Source organism: Dipodomys ordii, unplaced genomic scaffold (genome assembly GCF_000151885.1).
Source record: "Dipodomys ordii isolate 6190 unplaced genomic scaffold, Dord_2.0 Scaffold45, whole genome shotgun sequence".
NCBI classification, from domain to species: Eukaryota; Metazoa; Chordata; class Mammalia; order Rodentia; family Heteromyidae; genus Dipodomys; species Dipodomys ordii.
The window spans coordinates 12,774,350-12,800,370 of NW_012267261.1; the positions used below are offsets into that span (position 1 = coordinate 12,774,350).

Genomic DNA, 26,021 nt, shown 5'->3' on the forward strand with positions numbered 1-26,021 from the left:
GTCTTCCAAGGAACAGTTGTGTGGCAGTCCTCAGGGAGAAACTGTGATTACTAAGCTGTTGCCACAAATGCCCAACAAAGCTCTGGATGACAACATTTCTACAGCCATATTTGTTAGTTTAAAAAAGTTTATAAGGTATTATAGTGGAAGACTGTAACTACAACAACACTGTAATGTCCAATGTTGTAGAATCATTGTGCACCCATTCTTTTTTAAATCACACGTTTGAAATTAATTAACATGGGGGAAATATTCACTATGCAATTCTTGGTGGGAAATTCAATCATGAAACTTAATATACCTATGATTTCAGCTTTGTGGGAGAAAAATGTGTGCTTATAGAAAGGGAAGGAAATACACCAAAATGTTAATAGTGAAGAGGCAACTGAAAAGTTACTTTTACTGGTCCATAAATTAACTAAAAACTGGATACCAGCCCTCAGCCCACTCAAAACCACTTTCCTTGAGCACAAAAGCTCAGGGAGGGACAGTGTCTGGGCTCAGAGTTCAAACCCCATGACTGACCAAAAAGAAAGAAAGAAAGAAAAAGAAGTGCCCAGAACTCACTGCTAGGACCTATTGTGGCCAAGGGCCCTCCCCCTATTACAAGCCAAAGAGTACCATGGCGGAAGTTCTGTGGCAAGCACTTGGCTCTTGGTCACTATACCATGGGAAGGACACTATTTTTTTTTACATTAAGGCCACCTGGGCCTTGGAGGGCTGCTGAGTCCCCATCAGAGTCAAATTTGGCCCCAAATTTAAAACTCCACTTCTGTGAGCGCTCAGGCAGGTAATTTCTCTCTCTCTCTCTCTCTCTCTCTCTCTCTCTCCTCCCTCCCCCTTAAACTCTGCCGCTTCAAAATTAGCACAAGGCACCTGTCCCTATCCAGGTAGCGGGAGAGTCCTGAGGTAGATGGGAGTTCAGGTGGGTCGGGCCAAGAGAGGGAGGGGCCAGTTGTGTGTCGGGAACTCCAGGAATAGGAGAGGGGCCCAGGTCTGGGTGGAGCTGAGGACCAAAGGTGAGCATAATACTAACAGAATTTCTTTGTCCTGTTCTGTTGGGGATTGATTTATTGTGCCAACTGTCCTGTTTGGGATTTATGCTGTAAACTATCCTGTCTGGGACTTTATGTAGGAGTATCCTTCTGATACTAACAGTCTTGGCTTTCAGATAAGGTCAGGGGTGAAGTTTTCCAGAACCAGGAAGGGGCCCCTGGGGAGGGGGGTCAAGGGACCTTGGGAACAACATGGAGTTGAGAACAAAGCATATTCCCATTCATTTCTACAAGTGCCACATTCTGCAGATTCTCCCAGGCCTTAGTGTTCTAGCAGTGACTGGATCTGGAGCTTCCTTTAAGATAAACTCTCAGGTGATCTCACCTAGTCTCTGTCTCTGTCTTTTTCTCTTTATCTCTCTCTCCTCAAACCTATTGTCGCAAAGTTGTAAAGAGATTATAAGATGTATCTATACTCCATTTGCTTTTCTTTTTTCTGCAGATCCTGGGGCTTGAACTCAGAGTCTGGGTAGTATCCCTGAGCCTCTTTGTGCCACACCACTTCTGGCATTTTCTAAGTAGTTTATTGGGGATAAGAGTCTCACATATGTTTCCTGCTTGGGCTGGCTTCCAACTGTGATTCTCAGATCTCTGCCTTCTGACTAGCTAGGATTATAGGCATGAGCCACTGGCACCCAGCTTCTAATTGCTGAATAATATTCTATTGTGTGCATATATCACATTTTACTTATCCTGATATTTGGGTTGATTCTGTATGGGGGGTTGTTGTTGTTGTTGTTATTGTTTTGGTAATAGTACTGGAGCTTGAGCTCAGGGCCTGAGCACTGTCCTTTAGTTTTGTTTCCTTATTTTGTTTTCCTCAAACCTGGTGTTTTGCCACTTGAGCCACACTTATACACCTCAGCTTTTTCTGTTGGTTAACTGTAGATAAGAATCTCATGGACTTTCCTGCCCAAGCTGGCTTTGAACTTGAGTGATCCTTAGATCTCAGTCAGCCTCCTGAGTAGCTGGGATTACAGACGTGAGCCACCAGCACCTGTCTTCCATTTGTTTGCTATATGAAAAGTGCTGCTCTGAACATTCATGTACAAGTTTTTGTGTTGACAAGTTTTAATTTTTCTCTTGGGTACAGACCTAGAAGTGGGACTGTTGGTTCATACAGTAATTCGTATTTAAAACCTTTTCAGGCTGGACAGTGGTGGTAGTTCACACCTGTAATCCTAGCTTACTCAAGAGGCTGAGTTCTGAGGATCATGCTTCAAAGTCAGCCCAGGAAAGAAAGTCCATGAGACTCTAATCTCCAATTAACTACCACAAAAACTGGAAGTGAAGCTGTGTGTCAAGAAGTAGAATGCCATATGGGAGAGAAAAAGTTGTTTTATAACTATGTGACTTGGCAGATTAATCATTTTACCCCTAGCTTGGTTTTATTGTATGTAGTTTCTACACAAAAGCAAAACAAAACAGAAAACCTTTCAGATCCAGACAGTTTTCCAAAGTGATTACTTTACACCTTCATTAGCACTTATTATCTGGTTTAGTTTAGGCCTCTTAACTGGGTGTGAGCAGCATCTCATTGTGGTTTTTGAGGTTTTGATTTGCATTTTCCTTATGGCTAATGATGCTGAACATCTTTTTCTGTGCTTGTGCAACATCCTCAGTGGTTTGATGCCTACTCTCTGTTCCTGCATAGCAAGACAGTAGTTGCATTTGAACACAATCACGAACACTGGAGTTGGTATCTAGCTGTATTGTAACAAAGTGACTTTACCCATAGCTTGGTTTTATTGTGTGTAAAATGGAATAACTTATAGAATAATGTGAAGATTAAGTAAAATAATGACTACAAAGCCCTTTGGGTAGTAATTGGCACATGTTACGTATTATTTTTAGTATGTACTAATATTTTGCAATGTTGTATATATATGAGTTATACTTATATTGTGTTGTGTATATATATACATATATGTACATACATATGTATATATATACTATATATTATATTGTATATATATATATATATGTAATCCTTATATTTTCCAATGTTTTATATACACACAGTAGGTGTCTGTGAATTAGTGTGTTTGTGAATGAATATGCTGGGAACTACATATCATTTTAGCTCATTGATACTTGTAGTTATGACTATCTAGAAAAGTCAAACAACCTAATTATGAAACAGGTTGAGCAAGTAGATAGAATTGAGAAGTTATACCATCACTCAAACTCCAAAAACCAGATGTTGCTAACACCTAGAAGAAATGAGGAGATTCAATGAGATAGGTTGCTTTGTAGCTCTAATAAATATTACATCCACATCTACAAATATCGTATCATTATTGGAGCCTTCAAAACAAAGGGACCCAAACGTTAAAGAAGAAATTTGGTTTGAGGAAAAGATATTCAGAAAACCATCTTAATCTGTGAATTCTACAGCCAGGACAAACTGATGCCCAGCAAGGAACTGTTGATAACCAAACTGGTAATCCTTCACTGACTGGCTGAAGACGTACTCTAGGCCTCCATAAATACAAAGATTAATCCATCATGAAAGTTTCAGAGACCTCAGCTCATTCTGCATTCAATACTGTCTTAACCAGTTGGTTTGTTAAGACTTGGAGGACAGTGATTGGCAAATGGCAGAACTTGAAAAAACCCTAAGGCAGTGTGCTGGTCCTGGGACACACTGAACTCAGGGCCTGGGTGCTGTCCCTGAGCTTCTTTGCTCAAGGCAAATGCCCTGTCACCTGAGCCATAGCTCTACTTCCAGCTTTTTCAGTAGTCTATTGGAGGTAAGAGTGTCATAGACTTTCCTGCTCAGACTGGCTACAAACTATGATCCTCAGATCTCAGCCTCCTGAGTAGCTAGGCTCAACACCACTTTTTCTTTATTTTTCTGGTCATGGGGCTTGAATTCAGGGCCTAAGCACTGTCTCTGAACTCTTCTGCCCAACACTCCTGCTCTACCGCTTTAAGCCCCATCACCACTTCTAGTTTTCTGATGATTAACTGAAGATAAGAGTCTCCTGGAATTTCCTGCCCTTTGTCTGGCTTTGAACTGTGATCCTCAGATCTCAGCCTCCTGAGTAGCTAGGATGACAGGCATTTGCCACTAGCACTCAGCTTCAATTCCACTTTTTTTTTTTTTAAGTCCTAGGGCTTGAACTCACTACCTTGGCACTGTCCCTGAGCCTTTTTGTGTTCAAGGCTAGCACTTTAGTGGTTAAGCCATAGCACCACTTCTGGCTTTTTTTTGAATAGTTTATTGGAGATAAGAGTCCCGTGGGGTCTTTTCTGCCTGGGCTGGCTTTGAACCACAATCCTCAGACCTCAGCCTCCTGAGCAGCTAGGATTACAGGCATGAGCCACTGGTGCCTGGCTTCAGCTCCACTTTTAATCACATCTTTGCATTCTTTCCAACTAGTATGGCTTTTGAAAGGAACCACCACTCAAATCATTTCTTAGTTTCTTTGCAGCCAATAGATCAATGGGGCCTATTTAAGTTTGGTATGTCAAAAATTATTCATGTTTTATTTCATTTCACTATATACTGAGTGCCTACTATGTCTTCAATATCCCATGATAAACAAAGCTCCTAAGGTCAGGAAGCCTAGCAAGAATGACTAAAAGGCAGGCTGTTTATCTGTTCTCCTTTCTCTGACTCGAGATGAGGCATAATTTAATTAAGCATTGTTTAAGAGTGAAGTTTTGATAAGTGATTGGAATGCCATGTGCTTTTCCAGTTCCTTGGAATTCATAATTATTTTCCTAGTTGGTTCATTACATTGTCTGCTCTGTCTTCATACTCTCCAGGGCTCCATTCCTCCAATGTCCAACATGAACCAAATCAACTGTGGTCCTGGGGCAGTATCATCTGATACAAGCATTGCAGCCCAGATTTTGTTTGGTTCAGGTCCCTTTGATTAAGTGTTCTACTCTAGGTTTGTGTCTGATAGTCACAAAACCTGCAATCTCTAAGACAAATGCCTTTTACTTTGTTTTCAGTTTTTAGTGAAAGTGATAAAGTTTATGAGGAAAAGAATAGACGTTAATACACTAATGGGGCATCTTCATTGTGAGAATGACCATTACAAGTCTAAAGGCCACTAGTAAATACTTTCAACTCACCATTTGCCAAGATCTTATCTAACTGCTGGGCACAATAAAAACAACAAAGGTCACCACACTGAGTTCAAAAGAGCAGTGTGAGATAATTGAAAGATCATGGACTTTGGAGTCACAAAGATGAGTTACAAAGTCTGTTATGCCCTCACTGTCTGCGTCATTTGAGACAATTTCTTCTCATTTTTAGGTTTGAGTTACCTCACCTCTAAAATGAGAATGAAAGTTTCTTTTTTGAGCCAGGTATGATGGTGTACACTTGTATACATTTAGGAGGCTGCAATAGGAGGATCATGAGTTCAAGGACAGCCTGGGCAAGATAGTGAGAACGTGTGTGAAATAAAGAAATAGTTCCTCTTTACAAATTATATAAAATTTAAAACTACTTGAATTTTTCTGATATGAAAAAATTAATATCAAGTTTCTGATAAATATGGATGTTTGATACATATTAATCCTTTTTCAATGAAAATTTAATAGTCACTTAATATGCAGATTAAACTTACTATTTAGTTATTCAAAAGGCCTCTTATATATTCAATATTATATATTCAAAAGGCCAGTTAGATAAAGGTAAAGGTGGGACATGATTATAATCCAAGTTCATAATCCAAGCTTCTCTGGGAGGGAGAGAAAAGAGGAACACTGAGACCAGCCTGGCAAAATCCACAAGACCCTAGCTAAAACAAACTAAAGCAAAAAAAGAGCTATGATCAAGGTTCAAAAGGAACAGCACCAGTTGGCCCTGAGTTCAAATCCTAGTTAGTACTACACCTCACACCCTCCTTAAAGGAGGTATGAGTACCTACTATGAAGTGGGTCCTGTGTTAGGCTCTAGGGATATAATGATGACAAAGGCAATTTCTCTGAAGATCCTTTCAATTCAATTTATTTTTTAAAACCTGGCAGTTACTAAAACACATCAATTCAAGCTATTTGCAAGAATCGTGCTTTTGGTGGTATGTGTTGGTACAAGGGAGAATACAAAAATAAAGATAGCAGAGTACTCTGAGCATGAGATAAGCATTTTACACTGAAATTTAGTTTCCCTGTAAAACAGCTTCAAAAGGGAGAAACACAATTGTCCACAAAGATTGCTTCTTCTTTCTTTCTTTTTTTTTTGGGGGGGGGGGGGGGGCAGTGGAGGCCAGTCCTGGGGCCTAGGCACTGTTCCTGAGCTTCTTCTGCTCAAGGCCACTTGATCCACAGTACCACTTCTGGCTTTTTCTGCTCTGTCTTCACACTCTCCAGGGCTCCATTCCTCCCCTGGTACTGAGGAATCCAACCCCCAGCTTCCTGTATGCTCGGCAAGCACTCAATCCCGGCCATTTCTTAACCCTTTTAAAAGTCCTTACTACCTCACTCTTTTGTCACCCTCAGCAGGATTTGGCTTCTCAGCTTACCTTGCTACCTGCAAGTCCTGTGAGCTGAAATTCTGACTGCCTGATTTTCTTCTGAGGCCTATCTTTTGAAGGCTTTAAAAAACATTCCACCCATGATTTGTTAAACTGACAAAGCAAATTTTCCCAGGACAACAGCTTAACCAAAAATTAAACTCTGGCGGTGTGGAGCAAGGAGGCATAAAGTTTCTCATGGAAAACAGTGACAAGAAACGTTACCTTTTGTGTGTGTGTGGGGGGGGATGTTTTTTAAGAGGAAAAAGGCAATTGAATGTTCATTGATGATACATACCACTTACTAGCTTTCTAGTTAAATAAGTTAATAAACTATTTCTACAAGGGACTTGTTGCAAAAATCACAACATGTACTCTGGGCAAAGAATCATGGGACAAGAATAAAAAGATGTTTCCAATTCCTACATTGAAGCCTGAGTCAGGATTTTTTTTCCCTCCCCTGTTGAACTATAGTTTTCAAAAGCCCAACGCTTGCTTTCTCAGTTGTCAAACGGACCCAATTAATTTGAGCTATTTAAAAATCAAATAACTCCATTTATAACAGACCAAAAAAAAGTGCTTCTACAATTAGAGGGAGGGGGTGAGGCGTATTTACACCTCACTTTGACCATGCTGGGGGTAGGGGGGTAGGGGTGCTTATTTTTACTTTTGTCACGTTTGAGGGGATAAAAGGGAAAGGCACCATCCAGCTTGGGGGGGGGGAGACAAAGGAAATGCAAGCCACATCCTTGCCCAGGGACCCACGGTTATCTAACTGCACAGGGGGAGTGCGGCCCCAGGGGGCTTCTGAACGCCTAGGGCTGCGGTCGGGCCGGCCATGTCCCCCAAACCCTGCGGAGGAGGGGGTCCCCCATCCCCCCACCACCTCCACAAGAGAGCCCCAAGAGGGCGGGGCCCCGCGGTGCGCGCGCGCCCTCAGGGCCAGCCCAGCAGTCCTGGGGCTGTTTGCTGAGGAGGCCCGGGACAGGTCACCACGCGGCCCGGACTATAAAAGGGGTGGCACCGCTCACTCTCGGCCCCTTCAGAGAAGAGCGGGCGGCCCCGCGGCGCCCTCCAGCTCCCGCCTCCCCTCCGCGCGCGCCGCAGGCCGCGTGCCACGTGAGCCGAACGCCCCCTAAGCCCCGCCTCTCTGAGCTGCGCGCGCACAACGGACGCCTGGCCGGCGTCGTGTGACTTGGTCGGCGCGAGCGCGTGGCTAGCGCTCCTCTCGCGCCACTTCCGCCGCAGCTCTGCTTTTAGGTTCCGGGGCGTCCGAGAGCTCCAGAGAGGGAGGGAGGCAGAAGGGGAGGGGGCGTGGCCCGCGGGTGGTCACGCGCGGCGCGGCGCGGCGCGGCCTGGCCTCCGGGATGGAGGAGGCCGGAGCGGCGGTGGCCGCGACCGGAGAGGCCGAGCTGAACTGGTCCCGCCTCAGCGTGTCGACCGAGACGCTGGAGTCGGAGCTGGAGGCGCGCGGCGAGGAGCGGCGCGGCTCCCGGGAGGCGCTGCTGCGGCTGCTGCTGCCTCACAACCGTCTGGCGTCGCTGCCGCGGGCCCTGGGCAGCGGCTTCCCGTACCTGCAGCTGCTGGACGTGAGCGGCAACGCGCTGACGGCGCTCGGGCCCGAGCTGCTGGCGCTGAGCGGCCTGCGCACGCTGCTGGCCCGCAACAACCGGCTCGGCGGGCCCGGCGCGCTGCCCAAGGGCCTGGCGCGGTCGCCGCTCTGCCGCAGCCTCCAGGTGCTCAACCTCAGCGGCAACTGCTTCCAGGAGCTGCCGCCCGAGCTGCTGGAGCTGCGCGCGCTGCACACCCTCAGCCTGGGCGGCAACCAGCTGCAGAGCATCCCGGCCGACATCGAGAACTTGCAGAGGTGAGCGAGACATGTCCTCGATGGGCCGTGGCGGGGGGGGGGGGGGGGCGGGGGGGCCCGGAGGTGGGGGGGGGAGGGGAAGACACGCCGGTCATTTGTCACCTAACTTTGTCTTTGCGAGTTCGAGTCCTGCGGGACTCGAAAGTTAAGACCTATTAAGATGGCAGCCGGGCGCCCGTCCCGTGGCGCGCGCCTGTAATCCTAGCTACTCAGGAGGCTGCGATCTAAGGATCACGGTTCAGGGCCAACCCCGGCAGGAAAGATAGAATCTCCGATTAAAAGCCCCCAAAGCGCGATGAAGAGCCGGAGCTCAATTGGTAGAGCTCTATCTAGCCTTGGGGAATGGGGGTGGGGGGAAATGCCCCGGGATAGCACCTCGGCCCTGAGTTTAGTTAGTTAGGCCTTAGGACTGGCCACAGAAAGAAAAGAAACTGCCGATGTCACAGTGTTTCGCCCGGTGCAGATTTCCCAGGAAGGCTTATTTTCTCCTCCTCCTTCTTTCTTCTTCCTTCTTTTTCTTCTTCTTTTTTTTTTTGTCTCGTTTCCTGTCTTTGTTGAATCTCAGGAGTGAGCCGAACAGAGGGGGTGGGGTACTCATTAACGGATGTAAATCTAAGGTCATCACTTCCTTGCTCAAAAATCTCCAGTGGTTTTTCCATGCCTGTAGATCAAAGTGCGAGCCTTTTGCTCTGACCTGCCTCCTTCTTTCCCCTGCAAGTCCAGCAGTAAAGTACCCTTTAAGTACCCTTTGTGGAGTTAGTGAACCATGCATTTTCCCAGCACATAGGGGAAATGGCTTGCAGGTTCCGGAGCACGTAGACAACTCTGGCCGAGCCCCTGAATGCATGTAGAACCCCTCAATACACGCACGGGTCCTTTTGCCTGAAGTGTGTTCTTCCACCTGGCAAACTCCTATTTGTTATTCAAAACCCTTTACTGCTGCTCCCTGCACAATTTGTGCTTAGGTACCACATTTGCCTCGCTATTAATTACAATGCCTTGTCTACAGGAATTCTCTCACCTACTGGACTGATTATTCAATAAATGAGTATTGCATTTAATGGAAGGATGAAGTAGAGATACTGGATACTAAGTGTGCTCTAAAAGTCCCCCTTCAGGGGACTGAGAAGTAGAAACAAAATGAGGCTATCTTCCATCTGTAAAAACAGTTTTACCTCCTTTATTGAGCTGTCAGAGATAAACCGGGCTGTTTGAGCTGAAGGAACCTTCTGGATAAGTGCAGTAAAAAGAACATTGGTCTGGGAATGAGAACTCTTGGCCTCCCAGCCTGGGGCAAGTTATCTGATACTTCCTAAGGTCTGTTTACTAATCTGCAAAATGAAGCAGTTCATCTGAGTAATTGTCTAGGTGCTGGGAAGGATATGGTAAATGTGATCCTATCATTGTGGAGCCTAGATACAAGCAGAGAAACAGACATTTTTAGCCTCATTATTTAATTACAGTAGCTATATGTTCTGTGAAGACTTGCAGAATTACTTGGGGCAAAATAACAGAGAAACTTGACCTGGTTTGGTCCTTGAGCAGGTGACATTTAAATTGAGCTTTTGAAGGAAGAGTATAATTATGGTGTGAAGGTGGTGGAAATCAATCTAGGTAGAAAGAACTGCATGTGAAAGCCCCAGGCTGCTGGATTTAGATTTCATTCTTAGTGCATGGAAGTGCTGTTACTGTGTAGGAGTGGAGTCAGAAGACTGGAAGTGAAAGGCATTTAGAAAGATGGTCAGTAGTAGTATGAGAAATAGTAGTTTATCAGTGTACTGAAACAAGAGAGGGAAGAGTTGGGACACAGTGAGAGGTAAAATTGACAGGTCTTGGTTCCTTTTAACAGTTACAAACATCTCATTTGAAGTTTGATATAACAAGAAACTCAGGGCAAGGATTTCTATCAGATGGAAAAAGAAGTAGCCAAAATACATGTGCCAGAAGATTAAACCTGGCTTAACAAAGCAATGTGACAGTCAGGTGTCTGTGACTCACACTGGTAAATGGAATCCTAACTACTTAGGAGGCTGAGATCTGTAGGATGGAGATTCAAAGCAAGCTGGGCAGTGTTAACAAACATGTTCTCCAAGAACCACTGGCGTCATAATGATAGACATGAAAATAAAGCAGAAGGCAAATTTTACTTCTGTAGAATGATGTACCATCAGCCAGAAATCTGGCAAGCAAGCACACAGAGCAGGCAGATTTCTCCCTTATTTATCCCTAATGCAGAAGGCCCTGTCCCTCTACTCAGATTGGTTGAGGTCAAGTTCACAATCTGCTTGCAATTGGCTAGTTTGAATAGGGTAACATATATTTACATAAGGTGACCATTAAAAGACTTTGAAATAAGATTAACAGTACACAAGTAATTTCAAAACATCCTCAACTTCTGCTATTTCTTGAACATTCTGAGGTGTGTCTTCTGAAATATGTCTTAATTCCACCTTGGAAAAAGCAGTTAAGACAAAAACCTTACATTTCAAAACTCCTTCCTTATCCCAAAGCAGTCCCTCTTTCACTTTCAAGCCAAGGCAGGAACTTTTAAGTAACATACTTTGATAGAAAAGACTTTTTTTTCTCACAAGCAGGAAAAGTCTGAGAATCTTATTTCTAATTGATACCCCCTACCCTCACCCCAAAAAAATTAGAAATGGAGCCTTGGCTCAATTAGTATAGCTTTGAGGAAAAAAGTTCAAGCACAGTACCCAGGTCCTGAGTTCAAGCCCCAGAACTGGCACAAAAGAAAGAAAAAAGAGTATGGCTTGTTGCAGTGGTATAAAGTGCTTGCCTAGCATGTTCTAGGTATGAAATGCTCTTAAGTATGGAATATTTAAAATGCCCTGTGGTAGAGCCCAGTCATGGGTGCTCAGTATGTACTTTAAAACTTCTCATGATTCTGTGAGGTGACAGAGAAAGTAAGTCTCAATAAAGCCAGTAAGTGGTGGAACTGGACTTGACCCCTGGGGTCTCTGATATCAAACCCATGAATTTTCCACAGTAGAAAGTAGAGCTAGAACATTTTTTGTTGTAGTTTTTTGTTGTTGTTGTTTTGTTTTGTTGCCAGTCATAGGGCCAGAACTCTGGGCCTGGGCGCTGTCCCTCAGCTCTTCAACTTAAGGTTAGCATCTACCATTTGAGCTACAATGCCACTTCTGGCTTTTTTTGCTTGTGTGGTGCTGAGGAAATTGAACCCAGTGCCTCATGCATGCAAGGCAAGTGCTCTACTACTGAGCCACCTTCCCAGCCCCCAGAACATTTTTTTTGGTAGCATATGTCATCAGGAGGATTGGTCCAAGTCAATCACTGCTTGACCTTATTTTCTGGACCTAGGACTGCTGTCCATGGCTGTTGTTCTTGGCTCAGTAATATGTAGAATTTTTTACACCCATGTTTCTACTTTTTGGTTCTATCCCCTATTTCTCTTTATTGATAGAAACCAGTAAAAGTTTAGACCATGAACTCTGGTTGAATATAGGCCTAAAGGGTAATGCAGAATGATCCCCTAGAGATAAAACCAGCCTTGGTAACAACCTGATCCACCTGCTTCCTTTTACTAGTGAGGAAACTGAGATTACATATTTGTAACTTACTGAAGCCAGGTAGTGTCAGAGTTAGTTTTTGGCTCAGTCTAAAACACTGCTAAGCCTTACCATTGATTGAGCTGCCATTGAGCTAAATGGGTTACTTTTTAAGCCAGGCTTACTATTTTGGAGCATTCCAATATGTAAACTGGGCATGAGAGTGCACCTGTAATCCCAGATACTCAGAGGATTATGATCCAAGGTAGACACAAGCCACAAGCAAGAGACTCTCAGAAAACCTGAAGCAAAAAGTCTAGAGTTTGTGGCTCAAGTAGTAGAGCAATAACAAGTACATTGGTGCAGAGTTCAGGCCGCAGTTCTGAAAGGAAAGAAGCTAAATGTTATGCACAATATGTTATCTATGAAAACTCGTCCTTTCCCCACCCATCATTGTTCCAGGAAGGAACAGCTGCATTTTCATTCTTCATTTAGTGATGTCATTGACTGCTCAGGTTTAGCAGGGAGGTTTTCACAAGCTATTGATACTTTTCCTTGATGGCAAAAATCTTTATAAATAAATATATACATTAGTAATAAATAAAGTTTCTGAAAGTTTGCTTTCAAAGTATAACAAATAAGTAGTGCTGTAAGCCTTATGTTTTCACTTCATGTTCTTGCAGCAAATTACACTGTCAGTGTGAACTGAAGGTTGTGAATGTATATTCTGTCCACTAAAATGTGAGACTGTTGTTCAGAAAATAAGTTTGTTTGGCTTTGACATGAATTTCTTTTGCTTTATGTGATGAAAAAGTAGGAATAATTTGTATTTTGACCTATTTCTTCTTCTAAATTCCTCAGTTGGCTTAGACTTTAATTAAGGAAGAACTTAATAATTTATCACCACTGGACAAATTGGAAGTAAATGAAAGAAAGCTTCAGTGCTTCTTGGCATCAGGGTGCTAGATGTTTATGGAGAGGGTTTGAGCCCATTGGTCATTGGTACTTTTCCATAGTCTTTTTTGAAGGAATGCCTTTCTTTTTCTGCTACTGGCCTCTCTTTCACTGTTCAGTTTGGCTTTAAAAGCTAAGTACAAGGATTTTTGTCAAAACAGAAGTTAAAAATAACTGCCCTGGAATGTTTGGAAGCTAGTGTATACTAAATGGGTATCTTAGGAAAGAGACAGGCAACTGGAAATGATAATAGCATGTGGTAAAGTTTGAATAAAAATGCTTGTTCTGGTTTAGATGTGAGTGTGTAGTTAGTGGCTGTCAGTTTGTTTCTACATCTGCCCTTGTAAGGTTTTAGTTTGAGACAAGCCCAGATAATAACATCTAGTCCTGTGTTTCCCTGTGAATGTATACTGTGCTTTAAAGTGCTATGGCAAACAATAAATTTTAAATGATTTAATAGGGAAGACAATGTTATAAATATAGCCTCCAAGAATCACTGGAGTCAGAACAAGAGACACAAAAATAAAGAATTGTCTCAATAAGCAAATTTTACTTCTGCAGAAGAGTGTTGGCAAAGCAGGCACACCAATGCGGGCATGCAGCTCCCTGTTTATCCCTAATGTGGAAAGATCCTGCCCCTCTGCTCAGCTTGATTGAGCTCAAGTTCATAATCTGCTTGCAGTTGGCTAGTTTGAATAGGGTAAGGTGTATTTACATAAAATGACTATTAAAAGACTTTGAAATAAGATTAACAGTACACAAGTAATCTCAAAACATATCCTTACCCTCTAGTATTTCTTGAGCAATCTGAGATGTCTTAATTCCATCTTGGAAAAACCTTGAAAAATCCTTCCTAATTTTTTCCTTTCTGTACTTGTTGATATTGTCTTAGCAGAATAATGGACAAGATTGGAGCCACCTGTCAAAAGAAAGAACTTTCAAGCAACCAACTTTGATCGAAAACAGTTTTTCTTATACTACCTTAAGAAAATTTGATATTTAAATGTATGATTCTTCCTGTACTCATTACCTGACTTAAGTAACTGTAACCCCTCTGTATATCACCTTAAAAAGTTTGAAATAAAAATGTGAGGTCCAAAATTTTTTTTTAAATGAGACACTCATCTCAACCAAAAGCTTAAACTGGTAGTGTGTACTTGTGATTCTGAGACATAGGTAGGAGGTTTGCAATCCAAGGCTGATCCTGATTGAAAAATAACTAATCCAAAATAGGCCTTGAAGCATGGCTCCAGTGATTAAGTGAAACTGTGCCTGCCTACCAAGCATACGGCCTCACATGCAAATTCCATTGTCACCTAAAAACTAGGAGGAATAAGACTGACAATACAAATTTAACATGCTGGTTAACATGATCTGATTGGTTATACCCACCAATTTCAAAAGAGGATTTTGAGTATATCATTTTAAAATGAAGAATACACTCACGTGTGCACATACACACATAAAGTGTCCTTCCCCTTTCCCTTTCTGCTTATTTATGGCTTTACTTTCTGTTTTTGTTTTTTTGGGTCCATTCGTGGGCCTGAACTCTGGGCCTGGGCGCTGTCCCTCAGCTCTTCAGCTCAAGGCTAGTGCTCTACCACTTGAGTTGTGGCTTTACTTTCTTGGACTTCAGTTAATAGGTCCACTGTAGTCCAAAAATATTAAATGAAAAATTTCAGAAACAGACATTTCCTAAGATTAAAATTGCTCTGCCTTCTGTGTAGCATGTTGAAATCTTGAGCCATCCCATCCTAGATGTAGAGTGCTTTGCAGCCAGTGTGGCCACTGTGTATGCCACTTAGTAGTCAACAAGATCACGGGATATTTGACTTTAACAATGTCCCCAAATCACCAGAACGGTGATGTTAGCAACTCTAAAGAGAGGCCACAAAATGTTTCCTTAAAGTGAGAAGGTGGAAATTCTCAAGGAAAGAAAAAAATTATATGCCACAGTTGCCATCAGTGATGAGAATGAATCATATGGTTGTGAAATTGTGAGGAGACATACAGAAATTCATACTCGTTTTGCTGTCACCCAAACTGCAAGCATTAGGATAAAAGCTTAGTTAAGATGGGTAATGCAGTGAGGTAGAGAATTTGGTTCTATCCCTGTTTTCAGGAACTGGCTTGGGCCCTTACAGTGTGCTAAGCTGAGAGGCCACTATAATTAAGAGCTCACTAAATGGTATGACACCAGCTGGGAATTCATAAGCAAAGTCACTCACAAGCATCCCATTGGAATGTCACTTGGAGAGCAAATGAAAAGTAGAAAGAGATGAAAAGGAGGTTAGATCCTGAAGTTCAAACTAAGAGAAATCTAAAGAAAATGAAGAATGATAAGAAGACAATGAAGTAATAGTGGCTGAAATTTCAACAATTAAAGAAAAAGCTCTCTAAACTGATATTTGACTCATTGAAGTCAATCTTTAGACTAGTAAAGGGAAAATGCTCAGTGCTCCTAATGAGTAAAGAAAAGAAGCAGAATATCTACAATGGAACAGTAGTACCATTGACTTAATGTGATCATGAAATAGCAACTTCCTAATGTTAAGCTAAGGATAAGTGGCTGTCCTAGAATTTTGTGCCCAGCTAACCTAATATTCAAGAGTGAGAGAAGTCGGGAGCCAGTGACTCAAGCATGTGAGGCTGAGAATACGAAGATCTAAGTTTGAGAACAGTTGGGCCTCTTTCTTGGTCACCATGTTCCTCCATCTGAAGAATCACGTCCATGGCCACCTCATTGTCCCTCTTCTTCCCTAGAGCACTTACAGCTCAGCCTTTAGAGAAATGCATTTCCCCTCATTACAGTACAAGCTTCCTCTGAGCAATACTTGATTGCTTGATTACACTGTAACAGTCTTACATGGGCATTTTGTTTTTGTTTTTTGAATTGAAAAACATTAATATAAGCAGTAATACAAAGTGATAAAATATAAGCACATAGAATAGAGTGATATTTACAAAGCCTATATATGTGTGTGTGTGTGTGTGTGTGTGTGTGTGTGTGTGTGTGTGTGTGTGTGTGTGTGTGTGTGTGTGTGTGTATATATATGAAATGTGACCTTAAAAAGTCGGTTTTGGTGTTTTTTTTTTAAAATGGTTTTGTTGTGATTATAAAGCTGATGTACAGAAAGGTTACAGTTACATAAGTCAGGTAAAGAGTACATTTCTTTTGGGACAGTGTCATCCCTTCCCTTGCTCTCTCTGTTTTTCCCCTCCCATTCCCACCCACAAGTTGTCCAGTTCATTTTCAACATAGTGTCTAGTGAGTACTACTGCTGCATTTGTTCACTCTTCTGTCTCTCCATTTCTGTGACATGGGCATTGTGTATGTCATATAGTAATACTGCTCTGAAAGATGATGAAGAAAGTAACTGACTCAGAGTTTGTACAGGTAAGTTGTGAAACTAGAATTGAATGAAAGAAATGCTAACAAAAACAAAAGTGAAGTTAAGGGTGGTGGTACAGTCTCTTGGGACTGAGAAAGGAAGGATTTAAGCTATTAAGGAACACTTTACCAAGGTTTGGATAATCAGGAATTTTGAGTGCAGTATGCTTCTATATAGAGAGAGCAAAATTCAACAACTAAAGGGTAGAAGCTAACCAGTAAGAAAGGAAAATAAGAGAAATTCATTGTTTGAATTACTGTTGACAAGTTCAATACACACATAAAATCATGAACAAATGTAGACTCTACTAGAGGTTAAGAAGGAACAAAGTTATGAAGAAATTTATTTCTACAGGGTTTGAATTCAAGACCTTGCATTGCCAGACAAGTGCTCTGCCACTAAGCCATGTCTTCAACCTTTTCTGCTTTGGCTATAGCATCTTGAGGAGTTGTTTTGTTTTGCCTAGAACTGATTGGACACTGATCCTCCTACCTATGGCCTTCTGCCACTTCTTGGGCCCCAAATTAGTGCATGGGGCCTACATCTTGTATGTGTCTTTAAATGTATTCCTGGCAATTCTTACTTTGGGAGTTTAGGTAAAAGTTTCCTAGGCTATTTTCTTGCACTTTGAAAGTATTTTTATTATTTATTTATTTATTTATTTTTGCCAGTCGTGGACCTGAACTCTGGGCCTAGGTGCCGTCTCTCAGCTCAAGGCGAGCGCTCTACTGCTTGAGCCACAGCGCCACTTCCGGCTTTTTCTGTTTATGTGGTGTTGAGGAATCGAATCCAGGGCCTTATGCATGCAAGGCAAGCACTCTACCACTGAGCCACCTTCCCAGCCCTGAAAGTATTTTTAAAAGAATAATCGTTCTCATCAGTAGCAGAGTAATAGAAGACAAAAGTAACAGTAATGGAAAAGTTCTGTATATACTCCTTTGTACATTGTCTCTATTTTTGTGTGTATTATATGAACTGATTCTACTATCCCTGCAAAAGTCGTCTAGAAGGATCCTTTCTACAGCCATTCATTTAATAGCTATGCATGTAATGCATGTGGTCTAAAATACCAATTTGTTAGTAAACAAGATAACTCTGGAACTTTGACTTCACATATAATTTATTCAGCCTCTGAAGAATGTACTCACTAACACAAGAGCAAAGATGAAATGTAGAGACACCTCAGGTATGAATCGCTGTGTCTTAGTGGTTTTCCGTTGCCTATTATATCAAGCCCACACATACCACATGGAATTGAGTTCTTTGCTTTAAAAAGTGCTCATGGAGCCTTCCAAAGCCTCCTCTGATGTTTCCTCTTCCTCTCAGTGACATGGCTAATTCAGCCTAGTTGTAGTCTCAGCAATTTGGGGAAGCTTTTTCCAATCAGAATTGCTGTGAGTTCTTCCCTTCCCCTGGCCTGTCCTGTCCTGGCCTGTCCTTTCCTTTTATCCTGTATAATTTGTGAATTGTTCTTTTTAATCATATAATGCTTTATGTTGGAACTTAACATGTATTTAATTACAGCACTGTCTAACATTGGTAGGTCTTGGTTGCTGTGCTATGGTATCCACTCCCTAAAGACTGGATTATTTCTCTAGAAACTGGATGGCACATTACAAATCTTATTAGGATGTTTCTAAATGAATAGAAGAAATGTGATAATTACAGTAGACACAGTGGATTATTTTGTCTATTATTTACTTTCTTTTTTGTCTCCATTCATTTCCTTTTGCAGTTTAGAGTGTTTGTATCTTGGAGGAAATTTCATCAAAGAAATCCCACCAGAATTAGCAAATCTGCCTTCTCTGAACTACTTAGTATTATGTGACAACAAAATCCAAAGTGTGCCTCCTCAGCTTTCACAGTGAGTAGTTTCATTCAGCTCATATATATACAGACATATTTGTTTAGAAATTGTCTTAATCCTCCCATGTTTTCTTTATTTTTAATTTAAATTTTTTCATAGTACTGGGGATTGAATTCAGGGCCTTGGGCTTGCTGTACAAGTGCTCTCCTACCTGAGCCACGCACCTAGCCTATTTTTGCTTTAGTTATTTTTAGGCAGGCTCTCATGGTTTTTGCTGGATGGTGATTCTCCTACCTCTGCCTCCTGTCTAGTCAGGATTACAGGTAGGTAGTACCTTGCATAGTTTGTTGAAATACTATCTCACAAACTTTTACCTGGGCTGGCCTGCTTCCAAGTAATGATTACGTGCGTGAGCTACTATTCCTAGCCTTTTATGTTTTATATATAGAAAAGAATTAGGATCCCGGCATGATAGTACATAATTATAACCTAGCACTTGGGAGGCTGAGGCAGCACAGGGGTAGCCTGGGCTACATAGAGATCCTTTCAAAGAGGAAAAAAAAGGAATGAGAGAGGAGTGGAGAGAAGGGAGAAATGAAAAAGAACTAGGTAGTCTCAAATTAAACGTCATAATTTTAGCCTAGAGGTTGCTGTGAGTAAGGTTATTTTTAATGTTCCTTTTTGTTTTGTTTTTTACTTTTGTGGGGGTCCTATGGTTTGAATGCAGGGCCTACATGATGTCCTTGAGCTTCTTTTGCTCAAGGCTAATGCTCTACCACTTGAGCCACAGTGCTACTTCCAGATTTTTTTGAGTAGTTTATTGACATAAGAATCTTACAGACCTTTCTGCCTGGTCTGGCTTGGAACTGTGATCCTCAGATCTGAGCCTCCTGAGCTAAGAGTACAGGCATGAGCCACTAGCACCTGGCTTTTAATGCTATTTTTAAAAGCTCTAGTTTATTCCTCAGTATTTGTTCAGTTTGTTTTCTATTACCAAAAATATATAGTATTATTTGGCATAGATTTCCCAGGTTTTTATGTAACTTGATAGGATATGAAGAACTCTTTTAAAAGACTTTGTAACATTCTTACTGTGTCTGAATCCTATTGTAACATTCCTATTGTATCATGAATCTTTAGGTGTCTGAATATAGTATGTCTCCCAAATCTTAAAATTTAGCATTCACCTCAGCCAGGACATTAGCTTCTCATTTTCCTCCCTTACCCTTCATCATAGTTGTTTATTCTTACAAGGAGCTCTGCACATGGACACACACTTGTGCTCTCCTACCTTTGTAGTAGGTGTGCTGCTCCCAGCCACTGATTCTGTGCTGCCTTCATTCCAGGTTGCATTCCCTTCGTTCCCTCAGTCTTCACAATAACTTGCTGACATACCTGCCTCGAGAGATCCTCAACCTTATTCATTTGGAAGAGCTGAGTTTACGAGGAAATCCATTGGTTGTTCGTTTTGTTAGGGATTTAACCTATGACCCTCCCACTCTCCTGGAATTGGCTGCACGAACCATTAAGATCCGCAATATTTCTTATACTCCCTGTGATCTTCCTGAGAATCTTCTTAGATACTTGAGTTCAGCCAGCAATTGCCCAAACCCAAAATGTGGAGGTAAGTAAATTCAGGGTTTGTGTTTTCTTAGCTATTTTAAAATTTTGAAGATCTAAGTGTTGTTGGGCTTTTGTTTTACCGTACTAGATTTGACCTCAGGGCTGCACACCTGCTAAGTAATGGCTGTACCACTAGAGCAATGTCCCCATCCCTTTTTGCTTCACTGATTTTTCAGATAGTCTTGTGCTAGCCTGAATCACAATCCTATAGTTTCCCAAATAGCTGAGACCATAGATGTGTGCCACCATACCCAGCTTTTTTGTTGTTGAGATGGGATCTCATTAACTTTTTGCTCAATTTGTCTTTGAATTGTAATCCTGAATTTCTGCCTCCTGAGTAGCTAGGATTTCAGGTGTGTGCCAACTTCTGACCTAAGTGTTGTTTTAATTAAGGCTTCTTTTAGAAAAAGAAGATAAAACATTTCACCCTCTTAGTTTTCTTCCTCCCTTCCTTTTCTAAAGTTCTTTTTTTGTTTTTTAGCAAGTACTAGGTTTTGAATCTGGACCTTGGATATCACTTAACTGGCACTTCAATATTTGAGCCATGCCTCCAGCCCAGCTTTTTGCTGGTTATTTTGGGGTTGGAGTCCCAGGACTTTTCTGCCCAGGCTGGCTTGAATCATAACTAAGATTACAAGTGTGATCCACAGCTCATGGCTCCTTTTAAAAAATTCTTCTTGTAATATTTTTTGGCTTCATACAAGGAAAATATCTAGGAACTGCCATTTTGTCTAGGAATTATTATAAAGTATGATAAAATATGAAAAAAGTATGATAAAGTGAATAGAAGTATTCAAATCATTTTTAGAATGTCTGGAGACTTCATGTTTACTTGGAGGACATTTTGTACAACTTAACCATTCTTTGTAGCAGTTCCCTTTATAAGGGAGGTGATTAAACATGTGTGAGAATACGCTGAATGCATGCCCATTTCAGAATGAATGTACCCTAGAATTTGTAAATTTGAGTTTAGAGCATTTGGAAAGAAAATAAATGGGCTATTATAGGGCAGAGTAATGTAAATATCCCAAAGGATTCAAAATATTAGAAACTAAAGGAGAATGATCTTTTAAAGATCTCCTTCCAGATCTTTGATCTGGGATAAGGCATTCTTGAGAGATTTTGTTAGGTTTTGGAGAAGTGAGACAGGATGGGAAGCTTTTCAAGTCAGAGCAAAGTGGAGGCAGCACTGTGTGGAGCCAAGTGTCACAGTTAGGGCAGTAAGAGAGACAAGCATGAAAGGTCATTGGAGCCTGGTTCTAAAGGACCTGAAGGATCAAGGTGTATGTGCTAATGAGTAGTAGCTCATTTTATTTTGACTTCCTCATAAAATACTAAACAAATCTATTTCAATGGGAGGTATAAAACAGGTTTTAGTGCTGAGAATATATGTCATATGAAGCAAAATCAGGTGAGATTTTCCCCTTAAAATCTTGCCTTAAAACTGTTACAAGAATTAAATTCCTCAAAGATTATTACAAGGTGTAAAAGATACATTGGGTTTAGGAAAGAAAGGATGGCATGGGGCTGAGAAGGTGGCTCAGTGGTAGAGCACTTGCCTTGCATGCATGAGGCCCTGGGTTCGATTCCTCAGCAACACATAAGCAGGAAAAAAATCCGGAAGTGGTGCTATGGCTCAAGTGGTAGTGTGCTAGCCTTGAGCTGAATTGCTGAGGGACAGCGCCCAGGCCCAGAGTTCAGGCCCCACGACCGGATCCAAAAAAAAAAAAAAGAAAGGATGGCATTCTCTGGGCCATTTCTGGCCTTAGAAGTGGAGGTTGCAGTTTGTGTTCAATTGAATGCTTAAATGTTCCCTGGCCTGGGGTCGGTCTCCCTGTACTGCAGTGGCAGAGGAACACACAGGAACCAAGGCCTTCTGGTCTAAATCTCCTGTCCTGTGCATTCATCCTCTTCTGAATGTGGACCTCTTCACCAATTTCCTTTTCTCTCAAAAAACTTCTTAACTCCCTCACAGTATAACCCCTGTTTTCACTGTATTTGATGTTGGTATAATGTGTGGAGGGGAAGAGAAAAAACAAATCAGTTAAATAGGAATACAGGAGGACCCATTGCAACAATGAGACCTAAAACTCATTATGTTGAAAAATGAACTTTACAACTTTGGTGGGGGGGGCAGTGGGAAGGGATAGGAAGGGGCAAAGGAGGAGGCAACAATGCTTGATAAGAAATGTACTGGGGGCTGGGAAGGTGGCTCAGTGGTAGAGCGCTTGCCTTGCATGCCAGAGACCCTGGATTTGATTCCTCAGCACCACATAAGCAAAAAGAAAAAAGCCAAAAGTGGCGCTGTGGCTCAAGTGGTAGAGCGCTAGCCTTGAGCTGAAGAGCTGAGGGATAGTGCCGGGCCCAGAGTTCAGGCCCCAAGACCGGACCCAAAAAAAGAAAGAAATGTACTTATTATCTTGCCCATGTAATTGTAACCCCTCTGTATGGTATTTTCACAATTAAAAAAAAAAAAAACCTTTTAATTGTACTGACGTGCCTTAGGAATGCTTTTTAAATTGCTATTTTAAAATTTGAACTATATAAAATGAACAATTACACTATTTCATAACCCTGAAATGCTTTTTTGAACTATCGTTTTATATTTTGTGAGATGTTTTCTCTTTCTATAAATGACAAGGTATAGATTGTACTATTTTGGCACATTGTGATTCCATCATCCATCTGTTTTCAGGAAACTAATAGTTTTATTATAGTATTATCAGTTTGTTGATTGACTAGCTTGTAGAATGTATCTTTAGTATTTCAAAGTAATACCACATAAAAGGTTAGGGTGAGAGTACCAAGGGAAAGAGCAGAAATCACCAATTCTCTGCTCGTTATTCGTCCACATCTTTTCATTCCGGTCTTTTAGGTGGTGAACATGTTGGGGTGGGACTTGAGAATTCCTCTCAGAGACAGTGAGGCCCACAATTCTAGGTAGTCCGGTTACACTATGACCACTGAGACAGCCTAAGCTGCGCCATATCCTTTTAATGATCTGCTGAAGCCAGAGGCATTTTAGCTTTTACTTCCTCAGTCCTGCTTACATTTCTGCTTCTCTAATGGCTACAGCTGAGGAGCTGTAAATTAACAGCCAGAAGAGCTGAGCACTAGTTTGAAGTCTCTTAGAGACTAAGTGAGATCATCTGAGAATCAGCTTTAGACTATATAAGCACAAGAACGTACCAAAAGTCATCTCCTTTCTGCTTGTTTCCCTTATATTAATTATTTCTTTAAGATCATTAAAAGAGGTGTTGGTTTTGTTTGGTTCAGTTTCCTGATGCTTTTAAGTACCCTGTAATCTGCATCAGCCACTGGCCAACTCACCCAAGGGGGGAGAAAAAATGTAAGAACATAGTGTCCTTTCTAACCTTCTGACTCAAATCTGTTAGGATAAATCTTCTGGCCTTCCCTTTGCAGCCAGAATGTCCACTGTTCAGCCCTTCAGTATTTCTGTACAGTACTAAAGAAGCAACTACAGGGCTGGGAAGGTGGCTCAGTGGTAGAGTGCTTGCCTTGCAAGCCAGAGGCCCTGGGTTCGATTCCTCAGCACTACATAAGCAAAAAAAAAAAAAAAAAGCAAAAAGCCAGAAGTGGCGCTATGGCTCAAGTGGTAGAGCGCTAGCCTTGAGCTGAAGAGCTGAGGGACAGCGCCCAGGCCCAGAGTTCAGGCCTCATGTCCAGACCCACAAAAAAGAAAAAAAAAATAAAGAAGCAACTACTAATTCTGCTTAAGATGTCCCAAAGCTAAAACTTTGTGACATTTCTCCAGAACGCCGAAGAGAAGGTTGGCATACACAGTGTTCTTGGTTTCTACTATTTATTTGTATTTCTCTTCTCTAGGAGTCTACTTTGACTGCTGTGTCAGACAGATTAAGTTTGTGGACTTCTGTGGGAAGTACCGCCTCCCACTCATGCACTACTTGTGCTCTCCTGAGTGCTCCTCCCCCTGCAGCTCTGCCTCGCACAGCTCCACATCCCAGAGTGAGTCTGACTCCGAGGACGAAGCCAGCGTTGCTGCACACAGAATGCAGAAAGTTCTTCTTGGTTGAGCACAGGCATGGGGCCTGTGAAATAATAAAAAGCTGAGCAGAGAAACAGCTTGAAAAAACTTTGTTGTCCTCATCAAGAAGAGTACATGAAAGAAGAGTTTATATTCCATCTGCCTGTCCAGCTAGAATGAGTCCAGTTCCATGTTTAGATAGACTTCACTCTGAATGACAGTTTGCAGTGTTCACAGCAGGATGGTACATGCTGAAGAGCAGCCTGGGACCAGCTGCTGCTGCTGAGATGAGGAAAGTGAGCAATCATCAAGGCTTTGGCAGTGGGTTGAACACTAACTAGACCACAGAAGGAGCCTTCTCCTTATATTACTCATTTCTACATGACAGACCCATTCAAATGAACCCACAGGTAGTTACATAGGACTTAAGCCTTTCTGACCAAATAACTGCTAAAGAATATAACTTTTAAGTGGGATATTGAAACTTTTCTTTTGCTTTGTTCTATATGATGATGATTATTAATCTATATAGTCTAGCAATGACTGTTAAAGTGCCTTAATCATTCCAATGACATGGAATTTTATGCAAGAAATAATGCCAGAGAAACCTAAAACCTGACATACAGAACCCTTAAAAAATGCTTTAACAACTCAGTGAATCACACCGAGCCCACCGCCATTTTAACTTCTTTTTTGGTTTCAACATAGCAGTGATCCCTCTTCAAAAAAAAAAAAAATTTCTTAAATTATCTTTAAGTACTTGTACAAAGGGATTTCAATTCAACATGTCAGTTTATGAGTACAGAGCAGCAGTGAACCTGCTTGAACCAGTCACTTTATACTTAATGGGAGACCACAATCTTACTCAATCTGTTTATCATAAGACAGAATAATATATTTTGACAGAAAATTGTAGAGGACAAGCTAATTTGTGAGTGGGGGAAAGGTTAGAATTTGTAGCAGCCAAATATGACCCCCTTGCCTATGCTATTATTCTAAACTGTACCTTTGAAATATTTCCAAGAAAAACGAGTATGGTTAGATAAACATGACAAGAAGGCCAAAGTTGAAAGATTCTAAAACTGGTTTAACAATAGAACACTTGCAAAGTACTGATAAATAGCAAAAATAAAGAAATACTGTTTATTATACCTTTAAAGTGTAGGAGGAAAATAGCTCCGCAAATTATTGCCATTAGAAATTACTGAACTTTGATTAGCTAGTTTAATGTGCAATAGAATTGAACCGTAGTACAACTGTTAGTTCATGTAAAGAACACAATGCATGTAAAATGATTAGACTAGAACCTATAATGGCATAAATGTACAGGTCCGATTGCATTAGAATGCCAAGTGACCTCTTATAGGCACAATTAAGTTTCTGTATATATTATTTTTATTGTAGAATATCATAGAGGTAATTCAGGGTTTGTGTGTGTTTGTATGTTCATTCATGAAACATGAGAGTTTCATGACTGCAGTTGTGAGACGCTGCTATAGTGAGTCCCCTTACCTTCTCCTTGTTAAAGTGTAGTAAGATTTTTTTTTTATTATTTAGAAATGTTCTGCCTATATCTATAGAAGTAATGATTATATTGTATATTGTAAACAACAAGTAACAGAGTCTTTGCTTACATCTTCCACTGAGCCACACACAGCAGGCTGCAGACTGAAATCATAAAAGGTAAAGGTTGCTTAAGCAGTGCCTACATCAAACCTAAAATGCTTATGTAAATCACTCAGATTGATAACACCAAGTTTTTCTGGCTTAAATGCTTCTAAATAACATTTTTTTTCTGTGCTACTGGGATTTGACTGAGGACCTCATGCTTACTTGCTTGTTGCTTAGCTGGTTAAACAATGCTACCAATCTGGCTTTTTGCTGATTAATTGGAGGTGGAGTCTTGCAGACCTTTTCCTGCCTGTTCTGGCTTCAAACTGCTCTGGATCTCAGTGTCATGAGTAGCTAGGATTGCAGCATAACACAATACGACCCAGCTTCTACTTCTTCATGGACTATCAGCTTGACCTAAGTAATAGCTAGAGTAATCTTTTAAGAATTAGTTTTTGTAAAATAAATAGGTAAATATAGCACTTAGCCCTATGTACTCTTTCCAGCTTCCTATGAAGGAGGTATACTGCATTATCTTTAATAGAAATACATATAGCAGACATGGTTTCTAACCTGTGCCATATAATGTAGATATATACTAATAGTGGATGTTCTGTCAACAAAAAGTTCATGATCTTTACATGTTTTTAAAACGTAGGATCAGTGTGCAACTGTTTTTAATAACTTTGTATTTGTTTGGGAGGG

General features: G+C 41.3%; 1 protein-coding gene across 1 annotated transcript; it reads left to right on the forward strand.

Annotated features, from left to right (window-relative positions):
- The first annotated feature begins 7,871 nt into the window (after positions 1-7,871).
- Positions 7,872-25,644, forward strand: Lrrc58 (leucine rich repeat containing 58). Its single transcript, XM_013019437.1, has 4 exons — positions 7,872-8,399; positions 18,005-18,133; positions 19,423-19,700; positions 23,546-25,644. The coding sequence occupies exons 1-4, from the start codon at positions 7,900-7,902 to the stop codon at positions 23,752-23,754; spliced, it is 1,116 nt and encodes a 371-aa protein (XP_012874891.1). The 5' UTR covers positions 7,872-7,899; the 3' UTR covers positions 23,755-25,644.
- Positions 25,645-26,021: the final 377 nt, after the last annotated feature.

Excerpts from the sequence above, each read along its gene's own strand:
- Lrrc58 (XM_013019437.1), top strand. The coding sequence starts at position 7,900 with ATGGAGGAGGCCGGAGCGGCGGTGGCCGCGACCGGAGAGGCCGAGCTG. Across the intron at positions 18,134-19,422 it reads GTGCCTCCTCAGCTTTCACA|GTTGCATTCCCTTCGTTCCC; the intron begins GTGAGTAGTTTC and ends CCTTCATTCCAG. Across the intron at positions 19,701-23,545 it reads CCCAAACCCAAAATGTGGAG|GAGTCTACTTTGACTGCTGT; the intron begins GTAAGTAAATTC and ends TCTCTTCTCTAG.